This window comes from Leishmania panamensis (assembly GCF_000755165.1).
Source record: "Leishmania panamensis strain MHOM/PA/94/PSC-1 chromosome 30 sequence".
NCBI classification, from domain to species: Eukaryota; Euglenozoa; class Kinetoplastea; order Trypanosomatida; family Trypanosomatidae; genus Leishmania; species Leishmania panamensis.
Genome location: NC_025877.1, coordinates 610,565 through 627,966, shown reverse-complemented (window position 1 = coordinate 627,966; position 17,402 = coordinate 610,565). Strand labels below are relative to the sequence as shown.

The window sequence follows — 17,402 nt, the reverse complement described above, 5'->3', positions numbered from 1 at the left end:
ACGCCACCTCCCCCCCCACCCACCCACCCACCCACCCACGCAGGAAAAGGAGAAGAAAGAAAGGAAAATAGAGGAGCACCAGCATGCGTGGGACAGGCCTAAGCAAGTCGAGACACACTAAGGAGAACGCAGCTCAAAGTAGCAAAGCCAATCAAAAGCACTGAGGTGCAGCACCAACGCTCTCCTCTAACCCACCACTGCCTCTATCCCTGAATCTCACGCTGCACCCTACACACTGGAGTGGCTTCTGAATGCTTGGTCACTGCTGGGCAGTGCTTCAGCGCTGTAGTACCATCCTCCTCATAGCTGAGCTGGCGAGCGACAACCGCTACAACAGGCTTTGCAACAGTGCTGGAGAGCAAAGGCGACGTGCCGGTGCGCGCAGCAGTGCCCACCGGTGTAGCGGCAGAGTACAGAAGAAATTCTTGCCGATTGCTATTGAGAGATAGCGACCGCCCCTCCACCGTCGCCTCTTCAGCCGCTGAATACATCTTCTTTACAGTGAGAGCTGATGGAGTAGCTGTCACCTGTGAGCGCTGGGGCTCCGTCGTGGCGGTCGAGATCAGCACCTCGGGTGTGGGATTGATGCTGCTGCTCTTGTTGCGCGGAGAGAAATCACCGTTGCAGCGGTGGTGCTTGCACGGGTGTTGTGGTGAGTGTCGGTGCTCATGCCGTTGGTGCCAGTGCTGGTCTTCTTCGGTGTCCGTCTCTTGAGCTCCCACCGGTCGTGGTGACAGACTGCCGCTACAGGTCTCGGTGGCGTTCTTGGTGTCCCTCAAAGACCTCGGCGACCGCATGTCCGAGACGGAGCCCTGAGACGATGTCGAAGACGAATTTGGTGTCGGATGCAACTGTACCGCTGGTGGCCGCCGCCGGCCACACTTGAACCGACCGATCATAATCTTCTCCGGGCTTGACACGTAGTTGGCGGCGAAGTGCTTGTGAGCGTCTGGGCCCCATCGAATGCGCTGTGACTCGCGCTCGCGCAGCGTTGCAATCGACAGCGCAATGTTCTGCCACTCCTCTTTCTCTTTCGCCCCCTCCTCCTCCTCCGAGCGACTCTCCTCCTCGATACTGTCGACCCTGTGCGCAGTCTTCTTGCTGCGCTGCCTGACGATGACCGGCGTGCTGCTGCTCGCTTGCGCAGTATCTGAGACCGCGTCCGATACACAGGCAGAAGACACTGCGTTCTTGATGGCCCCGTCTCTATTCAGCATGTCTGGGCCGTCACGGGTAGCGCCACTGGCAGCAACAGCGACGGGTAGTGCGACAATGCTGATGGAGTTGGATTTCTCTGCTCTCTCTTCTGTCAGGGCATCCACCGTTGTGGTTCTGTCCTCATCGCTGCTCTGCACTCCTGCAGCTGCAACCGCCTGCTCCGACGAGGTCGTGCTCTTCTTCGCTGCGGCAGCGTTCGCCGCATGGAAGCACATGTGGACTGTCTCCTTCATCACCTGCACCACCTGCACCACGCAGTCATCGTAGAGAAGCTCGACCATGTGGACGGGCAACGCGCCACCTCCATCGCTGCTGCCTGCCTCCTCCCCCTCGAGCGTAGTCGTTCGCGAGGCGTCACTGGAGAGCAAAAGGTAGACATCCGTGACAGCGATCCCGGCGCGGCAGAGATGACGCAGGACACCATCGGTCTCCTTCGCGGTGCGACGCAGGGAGAGGAGGTAGCGCATTACGGCGCCCTTAGCCAGCTCGCGCACCGTCGTCGAAGCGGTGACAGGTACACGCAGCGTCTTGGACTTCACTGCTGCGGAAGACGACTCTGGCGCTCCGGAAGCACCTCCAATGTGGATGCCCGGTGCCGGTGTCAATGTCACCGTGACAAAACTCGGTGCGGAGACGGGGATGGTGCCAGCCATAGCCGTCAATGTCCACCGAGGGAGGAGGGGCGGGGGTGGGGGGGGGGAAATAAATGTGGTAGTGCAGCGATGAGCTTGGTGAAGTCAGAGAGACCACATCGAGAGACGGGCTCAGCAGAAACACGGGTGACGATCTCGGGTTGACGTTGTTGGTAACTTTCTATGTGTGTATCTGCCGAACATCTAAACACTGGCACAACAGGCAAGCAGATCAAGACGGCGAGTTAGACTGTATATGCGCGCGTAGGGTTCGTCTATGAACGGGGTGCAGAGAGGACCAGAGCGTCAGCAGAATGACTTTCTCAGTAGGCTGGTGTGCGATCCTCCTTCCTCGGCGCTGTTTCTTGTCGTGTGCGTGGCTGCTTCTGCGGTTGCAGTCAACTCCTCCGCTGGAGAACGGCGAACAGAGGGAAACAGCAAGAATGGCACCGCTGTTGAGCTGAGCGCTGACGGGCGGATCAGCGTGGAGTCAAGCGAAGCGGAAGAAAAAAACAGCGGGAGAGGGTGAGGTGTGAACGTATGAGGAGAGAGAAAGAGGCCTGTTGTCTCAGTACTGAGGTGCATCAGCAACTCACGAACAGGTCCCTCATACACACACACACACACCTTCATGCACACAGGAAGGGGGAGGGATGTCGCTGCAACAGCTTATGGGCCTCATCCCGCAAGCGGTGTACGATAAAAGCACGAGGCAACAGCTAAGTGAGGCTGTTCTACCGGCAGAAGAGGTTCATGGTGAGAACTGCGCAGTCTTGCGTGCGCTGTTCTGCTAGCTTTCCCTTTTCAGTCTTCTTCAGTTTTTTGGGGGGGGGCGTTCGTTTGATCCCCATGAAGAGTCCGCACTTCACATTTGATACAGAGATGGAACCAAAAGAAAGGAGCGAGAACAACACACACACACACATATAAAACGCATGAGAGAGAGAGACGGGGGGGGGGTAACCCACATGATCACGCCCCACACCACGACAAGCATACCGCATTCTCAGCAGCACGCGTCTGAGAAACTCTAGGAAGCGTCTACTTTGTCGACGAAGAGAGAGAGAGGGGGGGAGGGGGGAAGAAAAGAGGAGAAGAGAGAAGAGAGAAGAGAGGAAAAGAAGCAGCGTTTATGGGGAAAACGAGGAAGTGTGCCTCAAAGGAAAAAAAAACACAAAAAATGATTTTTTTTCCCTGTCGGTGCACGCTGAAGCGGGTGCAGAGCTCGCCCGCTGCACGTGTCACCGGCAAACTTGTGCAGAAGGTGACGAGGAAAACTAGAAGAGGGGCAAAGAAAAAATCGATTTTGCTGGCTGGCGCACACGAAAGCGAACAGAACCAATACTCTCGAGGCGGTGTACGCGGGGTAGAGCGATATAGTGCTTCCCTCTGTATTTCCTCACGTTTGAGAGGTATCAAACTTGGTGCCTCCCCACCCCCGAGCCTTCCTGTTTCCACATTCTCTCCTGCTACTAAGACACATCTCCAACGACAAAGACACACGTACGCGAGAGCACTCACCGTCCGCGCGACCACCAGCTACTCCACATGCTCCCCATCATCTTCACAGCGTCCACGCTGCTTTCCGACACTCTCCGTGACACCTGATCTGCGAAGGTGCGCAGCACCTCGGCGCTGGAGTGCGTCACGTCCTTGAGACGACACACATTCACAGACTCCGTCATGGTCGTGCTAAATTTGCACGCGCTCGAGGTTTGCGACGCGTGGCGGTCAAAGAGCGTGTTGAGCATATTCAGCATCTCGCCGTCGTTGTACGGGACCGTGTGGCGGTGCACGGCGTAGAGCCAGAGTTCGTAAAAGACCGCAGCAAAGGGGCGCACGTGCACGAACCACTCCGCGGCGGAGCTGAAGAAAGCTGCACGAATCTCGGCGGAGGAAGGTTCTGGTGCCCTGACCGGGTTCGCAGGCAACACACAACCGCCACCACCAGATGCCCCGGGCAGCGAGGCACAGCCTCGAGGGCGTGATGAAGTGGCTACTGTAGAGGGCTCGCACTTCGCCGAGCCCTGCCGCTGCTGACACTGCTCCACGGCAGCCAGGAAGGCATCGTCGATGCGCACCGTGGAGCGGGCCAGTTTCTCCACAAATGTTTTCTCCGAAAAAATGAAGCGGAAATCGATGTGGAGCAGCGCACCGTTCGTGCCGATCAACACGTTGCCCTTGTGCCGGTCGCCGATACTGAAGATGTAGTTCAAGAGAAGAAACAGCTTTGCGGAGGCCAGGAAGTTGATGCAGCCCTGAGTGCCGCGGTACAGCACATAGCTGGTGATGTCCATGTTGTCCAGGTTTGACAGCTCGCGCCCCTCCGCCTTTTCAATAAGCCCCGAGTCGCACGAGAGCGGCAGCACACTGTAGTCTAGCATCTCCGCATTCCCTATCTCGCTCGATAGGAGCATCTGCAGCAGACGGGACGAGATACACATGAGCTGATCGCGCTCCACGTTCTCGCGCTTGTAGAGGAACATGCATTCCTGCGGCAAAGAGTCATAGAGTGATGCTGGCGAAACGCCGCGAACTGTGGTCACCGAGCTCGTGACAGTTGCAGACGTAATGTGCGCAGTGCACGGCTTGGGTCCTCCCTCGGTGTCTTTCGCCCGCCCCTCGGCGCTTTTCTCCGCGTGTGACACCCCTGTCAGTGCAGTGCGGGCACCAAAGTTGTTGACTGGCTTCATGGCATCGTGCGCAAGGTGTTCGGCGGCTGACCAGGTGCTGAAGGCCAGCCACGTGGGCTTGCTCGCCGCGTTCGGTGCCACCTTGATGCCAGAGAGGCGAATCGACTTGAGCATGATGTACGGCTTGAATGGGTTCAGGATCGGATGTGGAAGATCAATGTGGGATTGTTGATAGATTCGCCGTGCCGACGGCATCACCGCCTCCCCCTTGGCGCCGGTAGCCGATGTGGATACCTTTGGTGCGCCGCGTCTGCAGTACGCAACGATCCAGCCCACCACCGACGTCTGGTTCACAACCGACGACTGCGCGCAGAAGCGGTCGAGCTCGTTAAAGAAATCGAGCGTCGCCAGGACGCGGTCGCGCGCCGCCGGGTCCTTGCGTCCTACCTCCGCGACAATGCGCGTCCGCCACAGGCCGAACAGGTCCTCATCGTATCCGTAGTACGAGTAAGTGGACTGCAACGACAGGAGCATGATGAACACCAGGGAAAGGCTCGAGTTTGCCACGACTGGAATGACACGCTCGAGCACCTGCTGAAAGCGGCGACGCTGCGTGGGTACCAGTGCGTCCTTGTGCAGCATGTCCAGCAGCCACACTGTGACCACCTGCCCCTCCGTCACGTCGGACAGCGTTGGCAGGGGAAGCGGTGTCGTCGTCGGCGGTGACGACGTCCGGGCAGTGAAGGCAGCGACAGTAGCCCGATTCGCCTCTGCCAACCGCTTCCACAGCGGCGTCGTGCTCAGGTACACGCGCGTCATGCGCTCGAGAGCGCTGGCCACGTAGGCGTCGTACACCTTCGCCGGTGCAGCACACAATAGCTCCGCACACTTTACAAAAAAGTAGCTCGCGCCAATCTTAGAGCAGAAGGCGGTGCAGAAGAGGTGCCAGTGGCTGAAATTGGGCACCACCGGTAACTGAAATGAGCGGTGCTTTGACTCCACGACTGGCGCAACTGATGACGACAGACTAGGCAGAGTCGTCAGAACCGTATCTGCGCGATTCAGCACTGAGCTGCTCAGTCGCCAAATGAAGTAGTAGGAGGCATCCGGCACCCACAGATTCTCCGTCGCGATGAACTTCAGCAGCAGCAAGGCCGCCTCGGGGTGGTGCACTACCGGAATAGACGACGTCGGCCCGTCGCCCAGCAGGAGAAAGAGGCTGTTCTGGAGCAGAATGCCGACCGGTGTCTTGACAGAGTGCAGGTCAGCATCACAGTTGTGCAGAAGCAGCCGATACTCGCTGATGCACAGCTCTGCGGCCTCGCGCCACTGCTCATTCACCGTGCGGCAGAGCACCAAGTCGCTGAACCCCAGTCCAGCAAACGCGAAGAGGGCGCCTAGGTAGTGCAGCTGGCTGACGGTTTCGTATTCTTTATAGCAAGTGTCGCAGACGAGGCGCTCCTCGGCCTCGTCGGAGCTGCCGGGTTTCGCCAGCTTCGCAAAGGAGTAGTGCGCCCGCTTGGTGATGCAGAACACACACAGGCGAACACCGCAGCTGCGGCAGTGGTGAGCGCGGGTGCCGAGGGGGCGCGAGAGGCTGACAAAGACGCGTCCGCAGCTCGGGCATGAGTCAGACGACTCGTCATCTTTCTGCCAACTTGGGTTGTGCAACATCTTTGTGAGGCCGAACGTGTTCAGTTCGTTCTCCTCTGCGTCGCTGCCGACAGCCGCACGAGCTGCGGCTCCGCCACTGCCCTTGCCTGCAGCGCCACCTCCAGATGCACCTGCAGTGCCACTGGATCCGGTGCTCCCGCTGGCGCTACCCCCAACGCCGCTACCGGGCCTCACACGAAGGCGCGCGTTGGCGACGTAGGACAGCGTGGCGTCGACGAGTCGAGACGCATCCGAGCTCTGCTGCTGCGGAGCCACACTGCGTGAGGGGAAAAGGTGCTGATCATCCCTGATCTTTTCGCTCACCCAGCGCAGTTCGAGGTTTGACTCGGAGCGTGCACCAGAGCGGTATGGCTCAAGCGCCTTCAGATGGAAGCCGGACCACACCGCCTTGCGGAACTTCACGCAGTCCTCGACGTGCAGAGCAGAGAACCCACACGCGATCTTCTGCGCCAATGTGCGGCAGTGGTCCGTGTACACGTCCGCGAAGAGCCGGCCGCACAGATGAAACGCGGCGCTGTAGCCGCTGTGCACGGAGTAGTTGCGTCGTGGTGGCGGCCCTGTCGCCGAGGCCGCGGCGATAGTGTTTGTGAAGAGAGACGCCACCCCACCTGCTGCAACAGAGGCGCGGCCTTCGCCTCTGCTGGGAACGCGGGTGCCGACGCCGACGTTGCCGATTACGCCAGAGGCCGCCCCTGCCGAAGCGGCCGTGCACGCTGAGGCGCCTTGTGTGTTTGGGTCAAGGTGATACGCCACACTCGATACACGGAAAAAGAAGTCCGAGTTCTCGCTCAGCGTCTCACGCAGCGTCTCCTCAAGCTTTCGTGGCACCGGCGCGCCACTGTTGAGGCCTCCGCTGGAGGGAATACCGGAGACGCCGCTGTGAACGGCGCTGGAGCCTAATCCTACTCCCCCCGCTCCACATGATCCTGCCGCCGTCGCTGCGACGGCCGTGTCGCCATGCGCTCCAGATCTTCCGCTACCAGCGGTGCCGCTGCTACTCACTGCATTCACGCCGGTGTTGATGGCTGTAAAGCTGCTGCTGTTCGCCCCGTGTCGCGCTGCGTAGGCTTGCCGGAGTCGCTCGCGCTCGTACGCATCGATATACTCGACAAACTCTAGCATCTCGAAAGGCAGGGAGCCGTCAGACTCGGCAACCGGAACAACTGTATTGCTCAGGATGCATATGAAGATCGGATCCTCGACGTGGATGCGGAAGCGAGTGTGACTCACACGGTCGTAGACGCCAAGCCACACGGATCCGATGCAGCTTGTCGGAGGCGGGGTCGGCGGGGAGACAGTGACAGGGCTTTCGGTGCGGCCGGTGGTGGTGACATCCGCCGCGGCGGTGGCTGCTAGTAGATCGGCCATCCCGTTATACGCAGACGGTGTCTCTTTCAGAAGCGCTGAATGAGCGCAACGCCTGCTGGCGAGTGTATAGAAGGACAGTGCGAGCGCCTATTATTAGGCAAAGGGTAAATAGTGTGCCTCGTGTGGTGCCACGACGTAGCGCCGTGAGGCACGCCAGATGGTGGACAGAGTAACTTTCACGAGAGTGACGTGCCGAGAGAAACGAAAAAGAAACTAACAACACAGAAAGAAACGCGAAGGTGATCCGACGGACGAGGCGCTGGCACGCAGAGAACGAGGGAAAACAGCAGGGACTCCAGGAGCGCCAGCGCAAAGGAAAAGATGAGAATGATGGAGAAACGAGCTAAGAAGCAGTGACACACAAAGAAGTCACACACACACACACACTAACGAGAGAGGGAGAGACAGGCAGGAAGGTAGGTGGGTAAGTGGGTAGGTAGAGCAACGGCTAAAAAAAAAAACGCGGCAAGCCGTGACGGTACGTGTCACTTGTAACTGGCCAACACGTGCACACGGACGAGCAAGACCACGCGCCGAAAACGAAAGCAGGTGGTGTGCGACCTCGCGAAACAAAACAAAACAAAACGAAGAGGAACGAGAAAAAAGGCGCCAAAGTGAAGAACCGCGTGGAGGCACAGGGTGAAGGTAATGAAGGAGGGGGTGCGCTGCCAGTGCACCCCCTTTTTCAGGTCGTGCTCTCGTGAAGGCCTTGGCACAGTGCTATCACAGCAATGTGCCAATAAAAAAAAAGCTCAGCAGCAGGAGGAGGAGCGTATGCGTGGTCGAGACTCGTACGCCAGTGCGCAATACAATTATATAACGAAAGGTCAACTGAGAGTAGCAGCCGAAGAACAGAAAGAAAGGAAAGAAAAAGAGAGAGAGAGCGTTCTCTATCAAGCAGTGAAACTCTGTAGCAGCAGCAACAGCACGTACCTGCAACTAACACCATACAGCGAGTAAGAGGAGGGGTAGGAGACGAAGTACGCGTAGGAGACACGCGAATACGAGTCACCAGAAAGATGGAAGGGCGAGCAAAAACCGCAGCCCTGAACAGAGCCGGGGGCGGGGTGTACAAAGAAAAGACCGGACGAAGTACAAACAGTCAAAAAAAAAAGGGGGTGACAACAGCGAGAAGAAATTTGAACGACGACGAGAGACAGAGAGATGAACAGCAAAACAAAAATGCAAACACGCGCACACAAAGACCCACGCAATGCTTTGGCTGGTGGTTGGTTGGTTGATTTGTGCGCGCGCACGTGTGAGTGTGGGTGCTCAGCCCAGATACTCCCAAAAGATGAATCAAGTCGAGGACAAAGACCAAAGAAAGAAACAAACAAACTCTGAGCAGGCAACCAACGTGAGAGAGACAACGAAAGAGAGAGAGAGCGCAAAGAAAAAATCAGAGCGGCTGAGGTGTTGGGGGTAGGAGAGGGGGTGACGCTAACGAGGAGGGGTGGGGCAAAATAGGACGTGAGCACCGCAGAGCAACAAAGAAGCGAGGCAATAAGACAGGAGCAGAGGTGGGGAACGCAAACAGAGACGGAACTAAGAGGGCCCACGAAAGTGTGCAGACTCGGAGAACCGAAAGTACATAAAAGAAAAGGAAAAAAAGGGGGAGCGAAAAAGGGGAAAGCAGCAGCCGTCCAGTATCTCTGCACGGAGTGATATACATACACCACTGCACGAAACCACTAGACAACACACAGGCGAGTACACACACACACAACAGCGCAGCACAACAGAGAGAAGGACGCAGGGGAGAATCTTTGACACTGCTTTAAGAAAAACAGAGAAAAAGAGAGCAAGGGAAAGAAAGGGGATGCTGAAAGCCCAAGAAGAAACAGTAAACAGAAAATTCAGCAACGGAGCTAAAGCTCTGACTGTATATGGGTAGGCTACTGCGGCCACGTTCTTTCCCCCCCCCCCCCCCCCCCTCTGCGACACACAGAGAGAGAGAGGAGCACACCCAGAAAGAGGCACAATGCACCGGCAGCAGCAGCTGCAGCTGCACAGAGGAGGAGGAGGAGAGAGGGGGAGAGAAGGAAGCTGCAAAAGCAACAACGACGGGTGGAGAAGGCAAAAAAAAAGAAAAAGAAAAAAGTTCAAACGAAAACAAAACCAATGAAGTTACGCAAGACACGCACGAGGGGAGACTGCGGGTGCGGATGCGGGTGCGTGCGTACTAACTTGCAGTAAAGCAACGTAGGAAGGCGGAAAGGGAAAGAAAAGGCAACAGCAGCGGAGATGAAGGTGAGCGCGGAAAGGAGAGAGGAGGGGGGGAATTGGGCAATCAGCGTCTTACTGGGACATACCCGCCGCGCTGTCTTCGCCCTTGTGGGTATGCGCCTCGGCTCACTTGTGTGTGTACACACACGAACACAGGCGGCGAGAGCAACGATGACGGATAGGAATAATGCAAACTAAAGCCGCTTGTCGCTTGTGAGCAAGGCGACTCGACACTGTCGAGCTTGGGCAGCGTCAATCTTCCTTTTTGTTGCTGCTTTTTTTTGTTGTTGTTGCCTGACTCAGGCAAAAGAGAAAGAGACCGGCAGATGGGAATGAGAGAAGATGTCACGAGGAAGGAGAACAGTAGAGAGAACAACAGAGGGCGGTAAAGTGATGTCGAGAGAGAGAGAGAGAAGGTGGATTTAGAAGAGCACACGGATAATCAGCCGCTACTGCGTCACTGGCCCCATATGCACATGTACATGCGGGAGAGAGGAAGCCTACATCTGAAGAGAAGTAGCTGTGGCTCCGTGCTGTTCACCACGTCGGGGTGTGTGTGTGTGCATCGTATTGCTCCACCAACGGCGTGCACGATGTCTGCATCTGGTGCCAGGAACTGGAGGACGAGCCTCTCGGTTCAGCGTCGCCGTTAGCCTTGGCGCGCTTTGTTTGCTCTGCTCGTTTGCTATGTTTGTGGAGGTCACCCATGATTCATGGAACCAACAGAAAAACAGAAGAGGAGGAGGACATATGCACTGGTCGAGTGTCTGCCCGACCGAAGCTGCTCCGCACTCAAGCAATAGGCAACCAGAATGTATACGATGGCGAAGCAGCAGCGTACTCCGAGTGCCGCGACAAGTGTCCACGCGAGCGCGCAGTTATCGGGGCACCGTGCACTCCCCCCCCGCCGCAGCAGAGATGACGACGAAGCACAGAACTCGGTCATTCCATCTTCTCCTGCTTCATACGGGTGTCTGCGTCTACCTTGGGCTCCACCTTCACACACGGCGTAACGTCGCCGTCGTGCATCGCCAAGCGCAAAAATAGCCCCGGCACGTAGCGCCACAGGAGCTGCGCGTACACCAACGCCGGTGAGTCGGTCCACTCGATCAGCGAGTTGAGCACGTCCGCATCGCTAGCAAACGGTGCTCTGGGGAAGATGCGACCTGACGGGTCGTTCTCCCACAAGTCGCGGTGCTCAGCAAACAGCGGGTGATCTTCGGCGAGGGCTGACCTCCGGCGCGTGCGACGCTGGCGGCGTGTGTACAGGGGAGGAGGGTCAGTACCTTCGGCCAGGAGTGCCTGAACGTTAACGCCGGCGAGGTTCAGCACTGGCTTGGAGGGGGCAGACAGAGAAGGAGCAGGCGTGACAGCCTCCTTCGTTAGAACCTTTGACACTGTCTCCTTGCGCGGCGCTGATGTTGTCCCCTGTGCATTACGAGGGCTCCTCTTCGACCTGGCGCTGTTCACACCCGAGGTCGCTAAAGCGCTGTCAGTTGTGAGGTTGCTGACTGACAGTGAGTTGGCGGTGGTGCGACCAGTCGCAGCGCTCGCACCTGTCGCAACAGAGAACTGCGGCGGAGACATTGTGGATGCCTCTTCATCGCTATCTGCACCAACATGACCGGTACTCGTCACCAGAGGTGCATTCCTTGGACACGGGTGTGCTGTTGAGTCGGCCTGCGCTCCGTACGCTATGCGCGCGCGGTGGTCATAAGGCTTGTGAAGATCCTTTAGGGGTTCCACTCGCTCATTTGCTAGGGAAGAACTGCCAACGTCGACATCAGCGGCGTCTCTTTTGTGTGCCTCCCCGGGTGGCACCCGCACAACCTGCCTCTTTTCCTCTTGGTCTCCATCGTCACCGCTCGCCCGCACCGCGAGAGACACCGTCGCCGGTGCGTGAGTCTGGGCCCAAGTGAATCGCTTGCAGGTCCCCTCACCCGCGCAAGCCGTACTCATGCACTCGACTGCTGTCGCAAGAAGCGGGCCGCCCCCAGGATGTGCAGACAAAGAAGGGGCCGGTTCCGCTTCCTCGGTGAGCTTCTCCTCACTCTCCGACTGTTCGACGGGAAGACGGGACTGTCGGTGAGGGCTCATCAACGAGACTCGACGACGCTTTCGAGAAGCGGGTGGCGCATTGGCAGCCTTCGGGGTCGCCGGCGACTCCGCACTTGCCGCGCACCACTTGCGAGCACTCCTGTCATGCCGAGCAGCGTCGAGGCCTGAGCTCGCTGGAGCAGTTGGTAACGTTGGTTTCTCCGACACATCCGCTGGTTGCGTCAGTAGCGGCGTTGCCTTCGTGGACGCCTCGAATGCCGCCCCGCTCTCGGCTTGTGGGCTCTCCCCACCGTGCCTGTTGGCGGTTACAGAGCTGAGTGACAAGGTAGGCTCTGCTATTCGAGTGTCACCAAACACCACGTGGGTTTCTGCCGAGTCTAGAAGTGCCTCCTCTCCTGAGACACCACCTTCGGCATTCCCAACCCGTGGCAACTGCACCACAGCGTTTTTCCTATCAGGGGTGATAGCAGACATGGAAAGATCGGCCAATGGCGGGGATGGCTGCGAATGTGCAGCGCTCTGGCCTCCGGTGGATGCTGTGGTACAGCATATCGCTGGCGAACTGACCGACTCTCCAATAGGCAGTGAGATACCCATACATAAGTGCTCCACTCTAGTGGTGGCTTCTGCGGAATCGCAAGCGACGATGGGCGTTGTCCTGGCTCTCTCCTGCGACTGCGATAAGGACGAAGAGTCAGACGAGGCTAGCGAGGCACCTGCCAGAGAGGGAGCAAGGATGTCATTGGGACGATCGGGGTCCGTAGCGACAGTCGGCACGAACAGGACCGAGAATTCTGCTGGCGGTGCCAGCGTAGCCGTGGGCAGCGAACTTGCAACTCCGTGCTGCAATGTCGACGCATCGCTCACCAGACCAGAGAACGCCGGGGAAGACGGTATCTTCGTTGCTGTCGAAGATAGGGCCTCACCCAGGCTCCCAGGATCGTCATGCGAGTTGGAAAGCGAGACGAACTGAACCGCTTGCAGTGCCTCAGTACCGCTCTCGTGTTCCATGACAGCCACATTCGCGGTCGATCCGCGCAGCTGGACCGCGTTAGTGCTCGGCAGAGGCTGCAGACTGGGCAAGTCTTCGGGGGGTTGATACAGCACATCAGTAGCCACGGCCATCACTGTTGTGATGGCCGAAGAATTGACTAGTGGAGCACCAAGAGACCACATGCTGTCGTGTAGCACGGGTGGCGCACCGGCGTCGGCATCGCCATCAACAGAAGAGCACGTGAAGACGGACAGAGTCACTGATGCAGTTGCTGCAGTGTCCTCCGCATCCGTCAGTGCTGACAACGACGAAGCAGGAAGAATGTCGCAGCTGTCGGTCGATGGCGACGCCGACGCATCCTCAGATGCCGTGGATGATGCCAATGACGACTGACTCATGTGGGCGCACGAGATGCAGCCGGCAGAGGAAGAAACAGAAAGCACCGAAGCGCAGACGTATATGGACGTCTCTGGTCCTGAAGGCGCGGCAACAGTTTCAGCTGCAGCCACTGACCGCATACACGTGTGTGCGTGTGTGGACAACAAACAACGAAGTGGTCAAGAACGCACAGGACACGCGCTGAAAGACCGGAAAGACACTAGAAAAAGGGGGGCGCGTACACCACAAACGAACGAGAGGTCAATGAGGGAGGAATGTTGAAGCGCAAGGCTGAAGAGTACACATTAGCCGTGTCGGAGTGTGCAGTGTCTGCAGAATTTTCAAGCGAAAGAGCCTTTTTCCTCTTTTCGGAAGCCATCCTCGGTGTGCGAAAGCCAGGGATCAACGCGCATAGGGGACTGCATGAACTGCGGCACATCATGATATTCTCGTCAGCACGACGACGCATACCTATAGACCTTCTTTCCGCAGCACCGTAGGTACCATCCGGCGCACTGATTCTGCAGATTCCCATCTCTCTATTCACCTAAGGTAGGCGTAAAGAGACGTGTGTGGACTCGCCCCGTTGCTTTCGTTCGTTTCTCTCTTAGGGGCTGAACCTGAACTGTGCACCTCACCACCTCTTCTAGCGTTAACGGAAACTAGCGGGGCATGTCGAAGGGCCGAGAGCTTACATAAGATGTGTCAAGGCCCTTTCTGCTTCCGCATGGGTCCATCTCACCGCGACGGCAACGCACACCACGAGCATCCAGAGAGAAGAAAAACAAAAAAAGCTCACTTCTAAGCGTGTTGTACGCAGCGAGACCACAAGTACGCTATGGCACCTCGTCCCTCACACCGCTCTTCCTTCTCTTTCACTTGCTCGTTGTCGCGCAACTCCTACGAAACAGAGCTGGTTAAGCATGGTGATCAGCGCCGACGCTGCTGCAGGCGCAGATACTCCTTCGCCGTCACCACGTGACCGCGAGCATCCTGGATTTCTTCGTTATCGGTGTTGTCTCGCAGTCGTTTTCGAAAGCTGCCCTCTCCATCGGTGAGCCGCTCCCGCATCTCGACGACCTGGCGAATGGAAGTAATGCCTTCGTAGCTCTTTAGGTGGTGCGTCACGCCGAGGCGACGCAGACCCTCCGCGTGACGCTCCGCACCGAAGTGCTCGCGAAACACCTTCGGGCCCTTGTAGATGGCGCCACCGCACACGTCACAGCGGAACATCTTGTCCAGCTGATGCAGCTGTGCGAGCCAGCGGGGAATGGGCTCGCCGTTCTCACCAATCAGCTGCTCCTCTTCCTCCTCCAACACAAGCTCTGGTGCAGTGGGGGCTGGCACGCCAGGCGCCAGCGCGCTCGTCTTCCCGAGCTGGCCACGGCCACTGCCTTTGCTGTCCGCGAGAGCCAGCTTCAAGTTATACTCCGCCGCGTGGGCCACGGTGCCCTCCATTGTGTCGGCCGAGTTCTGGCGCACCTCCCCCAGTGAGTTGAGAAATTCTTGCTCAGCCACCTCGCGGTCATTCTCCAGCTCCTCGATGGTTCGGCTGTAGTCGCGCAGCAGCGTCTTGTTGGTCGTTTCCAAGGTGGTGTAAAGGAGCGACTGCAACAGAGCGGCGGCCTTGGCCTCCATAATGCACACCATCTTGACATCAGCGAGACTCGCAGGGTACATAGACGCGGATGCAGCAGCACTGTGAGAAGTGTCGCTCGCCTGCTCTACGCCCTGCACCACCTTCTCTATCAAGGGCAGCGGCCATAGGCTAAACTTCTTGACTTGGTGCCGCAGCGATGGCGGGATTGTAAGCCCGCAGGCAACCTTGTTCTCTACCGCAATGCGTGCCGGTGCCACCGCTCTGCCCTTGGATGACGACCCAGCTGTGCCGCCTGCCTCCCTGTCATTCGCTCGCTCGCCATCTGCATCTTGCACATCAGTTTGGTCATCTTCTGAGGATACGGCCGCCGCGATGCTAGTCACCTCCGCCTTGCTCTCTAGAAGGGATGCCCAGTACTTCTCCGCATCACTCTCCACCTCCGTCATGAGGCGCTCCAACGCGACCGGCTTAAGAGGGTGGATACGATGATAGAAGTCCTCCAGGTAGGTTAGCAGCTCCGCAGCAAAGGTTTTGTAGAGGGCAAACCCCACAACCTTGCGGTGTGCCTCGACCTCATGCAGCAGCACCTGTGGCAGTGCCTTTGTGAAGCTGAAAAAATCCAATCGGCCAGGCCACATCGAAGACCACTTGAGAAGTGAGGACGGCACCAGTGGGGCCAGCCCCTTCTTTGTAGCCGCTGATGCCGACGCACACCCCTCCGCAAGCGACTTTGTGTACACCATGAAGGCACTGTAGCGGTTGTAATGCGCGTCCACGTCAAAGCAGGCCCCGTAGCGTTCTTGGACAGTGAAGACGTCATCAAGCAGCCGTGGGTTGGGCACGGCGAGCTCATCCCTTACGGGTGGCAGATCTCGGTAAGTGTGGTGATACTCACGGATGTCGGCGATCTTCGCCTCGAACTCCTTGACCGCCGCCGCGATGCTATCTGGGCTGTCCGCCGGTGCATTCTGAGCCTGCACAATGTCATCCTCGTCCAAGTACACGTCGAGGAGTTTCTCAGCAGTGTAGCGAACGATGCCAGCCTGCTGCAGAGTAAAGTGGTCAAGTAGAATGCGGTGTCTCTCGTTTTTAATGGAGTCCGCAAACAAGTCTTGCTGTACGATAGAGTCGATGCAGCGCTCAATGTCTGCCTCCAATGCCCGGATGCGCTCCAGCGCATTAGTCTGCATGGTGCGCAGAGAGAAAGAAAAGAGATCGGTGCAGCAATGGGTTTCGCAGCGACAGCACTCGGGGAGAAGGTCGACTAGGGTACTGTGACAGCGAAGAATACTGCATCTTACACGGAGCCCCGACGACCTGCGGCCCACTCGCCACTTATGAGCTACGAGGAGAGGAGTGCACTCGCGCACACACGCACTAGGGAAGACAGTCACCAGGAAACCGGAGTGCTATGTTGGTGCGGTTTGCGCGGGCTTGATTGCCCGTGTGTGTGTGTGTGTGTGTGTGAAAATGTGGACTCGACTCGTGGGAAAAAAAAAGGTCCGGGAAGGGCAGAAAAGGCGAAGTAATTAACAGCGCAGAAATTTATACACATCAGCAAAGTGATGCACCGGTCAGTGAGAGCGCGGAAGGAAGACGGGGAGAGGTTGAAGGATGGAGAAAGGAAGGCATGCAGCTGTAGGGACCAAAGCACCTGTGCTTGAGGTGCGAACACAGAATGCAATGATACAAAGAAAACGATACGGGCCCATTTTCACGTGGCCAGAGGTCGGTTATCCCCCACTCCCAAGATGACACACACAGAGGGGGCAGCAAACCACTGTACTCAGTGTGCACGCAGTAGGTGACTCAAGAGCAGGTTAGAAAAAGACGACATCAGCAGTGCCTTCCGTGGTACGAGACGTCTGTTCGTGAACACCGCCTCACAACTCCGCCCTTCCGGCGTGTAATCAGTTTTGCAAGTTGTCGCTGCCTTCTATGTGGCTCCACTACACCTCTTGCGCGGCAGAGTGTGCAGATGCTCTGACGGATACATCACTGTGTGTTTGTGAGTGTTTGCTTTGTTCTGAGTGCGATTGAACTCTTAGTGGGGAAGAAAAGAAAAAGGGTGGACGCTTGACACACATCCGCATATAGAGGTGGGGGAGGAGAACATGAGGAGGAGCGACAAAGAAGGAGCAGAAAGACAGCCAGTCTCGCAACATCACATGAGCGTCACCCTCGTCCCCCCCCATCAACCCCAACACTGTCTCCCTTTACCCACTACACATGTACATCAAATCGCAAAGCACAACGCACATCAACGCACAACTGCAAAGGGGGAACGCGTGAAAGAAGAAGCGCCGCTACATCGAAGTAAAAGAGAAGAACGAGAGGGAGAGAGAGGGAGCGGCAGAGCGGCAGACTCACCACGGGGTGTGCGCACGGGTGCGAGTAGAAGGGGGGGATGAAGGCCATTACATCAGGAGAGAAAAGGAAAGAAATCAATAAATACCCACGACGACACAACAAGCGAGGCGCTCACGGCTGAGGAAAGGCGAGCAGGAGGCCACCACAAAAACACCGGGAAGACCCCCAACGCACTCGACAGCAGAGTCAAGCGATACTCACTCACTCACGCATGCACACGAGGAAAAAACAAAATGCGGATATGCGGCTCA

At 57.5% G+C, this 17,402-nt stretch overlaps 4 protein-coding genes across 4 annotated transcripts; all 4 read right to left on the bottom strand.

Annotated features, from left to right (window-relative positions):
- Window positions 1-203: 203 nt before the first annotated feature.
- LPMP_301820 (hypothetical protein) lies at window positions 204-1,871 on the bottom strand (the record flags this gene model as incomplete). Its single annotated transcript, XM_010702905.1, has 1 exon — window positions 204-1,871. The coding sequence occupies one exon, from the start codon at window positions 1,869-1,871 to the stop codon at window positions 204-206; it is 1,668 nt and encodes a 555-aa protein (XP_010701207.1).
- Window positions 1,872-3,367: 1,496 nt separating this feature from the next.
- LPMP_301810 (phosphatidylinositol kinase, putative) lies at window positions 3,368-7,525 on the bottom strand (the record flags this gene model as incomplete). Its single annotated transcript, XM_010702904.1, has 1 exon — window positions 3,368-7,525. One exon carries the CDS (start codon window positions 7,523-7,525, stop codon window positions 3,368-3,370), a length of 4,158 nt encoding a protein of 1,385 aa, XP_010701206.1.
- A 3,168-nt stretch (window positions 7,526-10,693) lies between these two features.
- Window positions 10,694-13,201, bottom strand: LPMP_301800 (hypothetical protein; the record flags this gene model as incomplete). Its single annotated transcript, XM_010702903.1, has 1 exon — window positions 10,694-13,201. The coding sequence occupies one exon, from the start codon at window positions 13,199-13,201 to the stop codon at window positions 10,694-10,696; it is 2,508 nt and encodes an 835-aa protein (XP_010701205.1).
- Window positions 13,202-14,111: 910 nt separating this feature from the next.
- Window positions 14,112-15,971, bottom strand: LPMP_301790 (splicing factor 3A, putative; the record flags this gene model as incomplete). Its single annotated transcript, XM_010702902.1, has 1 exon — window positions 14,112-15,971. The coding sequence occupies one exon, from the start codon at window positions 15,969-15,971 to the stop codon at window positions 14,112-14,114; it is 1,860 nt and encodes a 619-aa protein (XP_010701204.1).
- Between the last annotated feature and the right edge of the window lie 1,431 nt (window positions 15,972-17,402).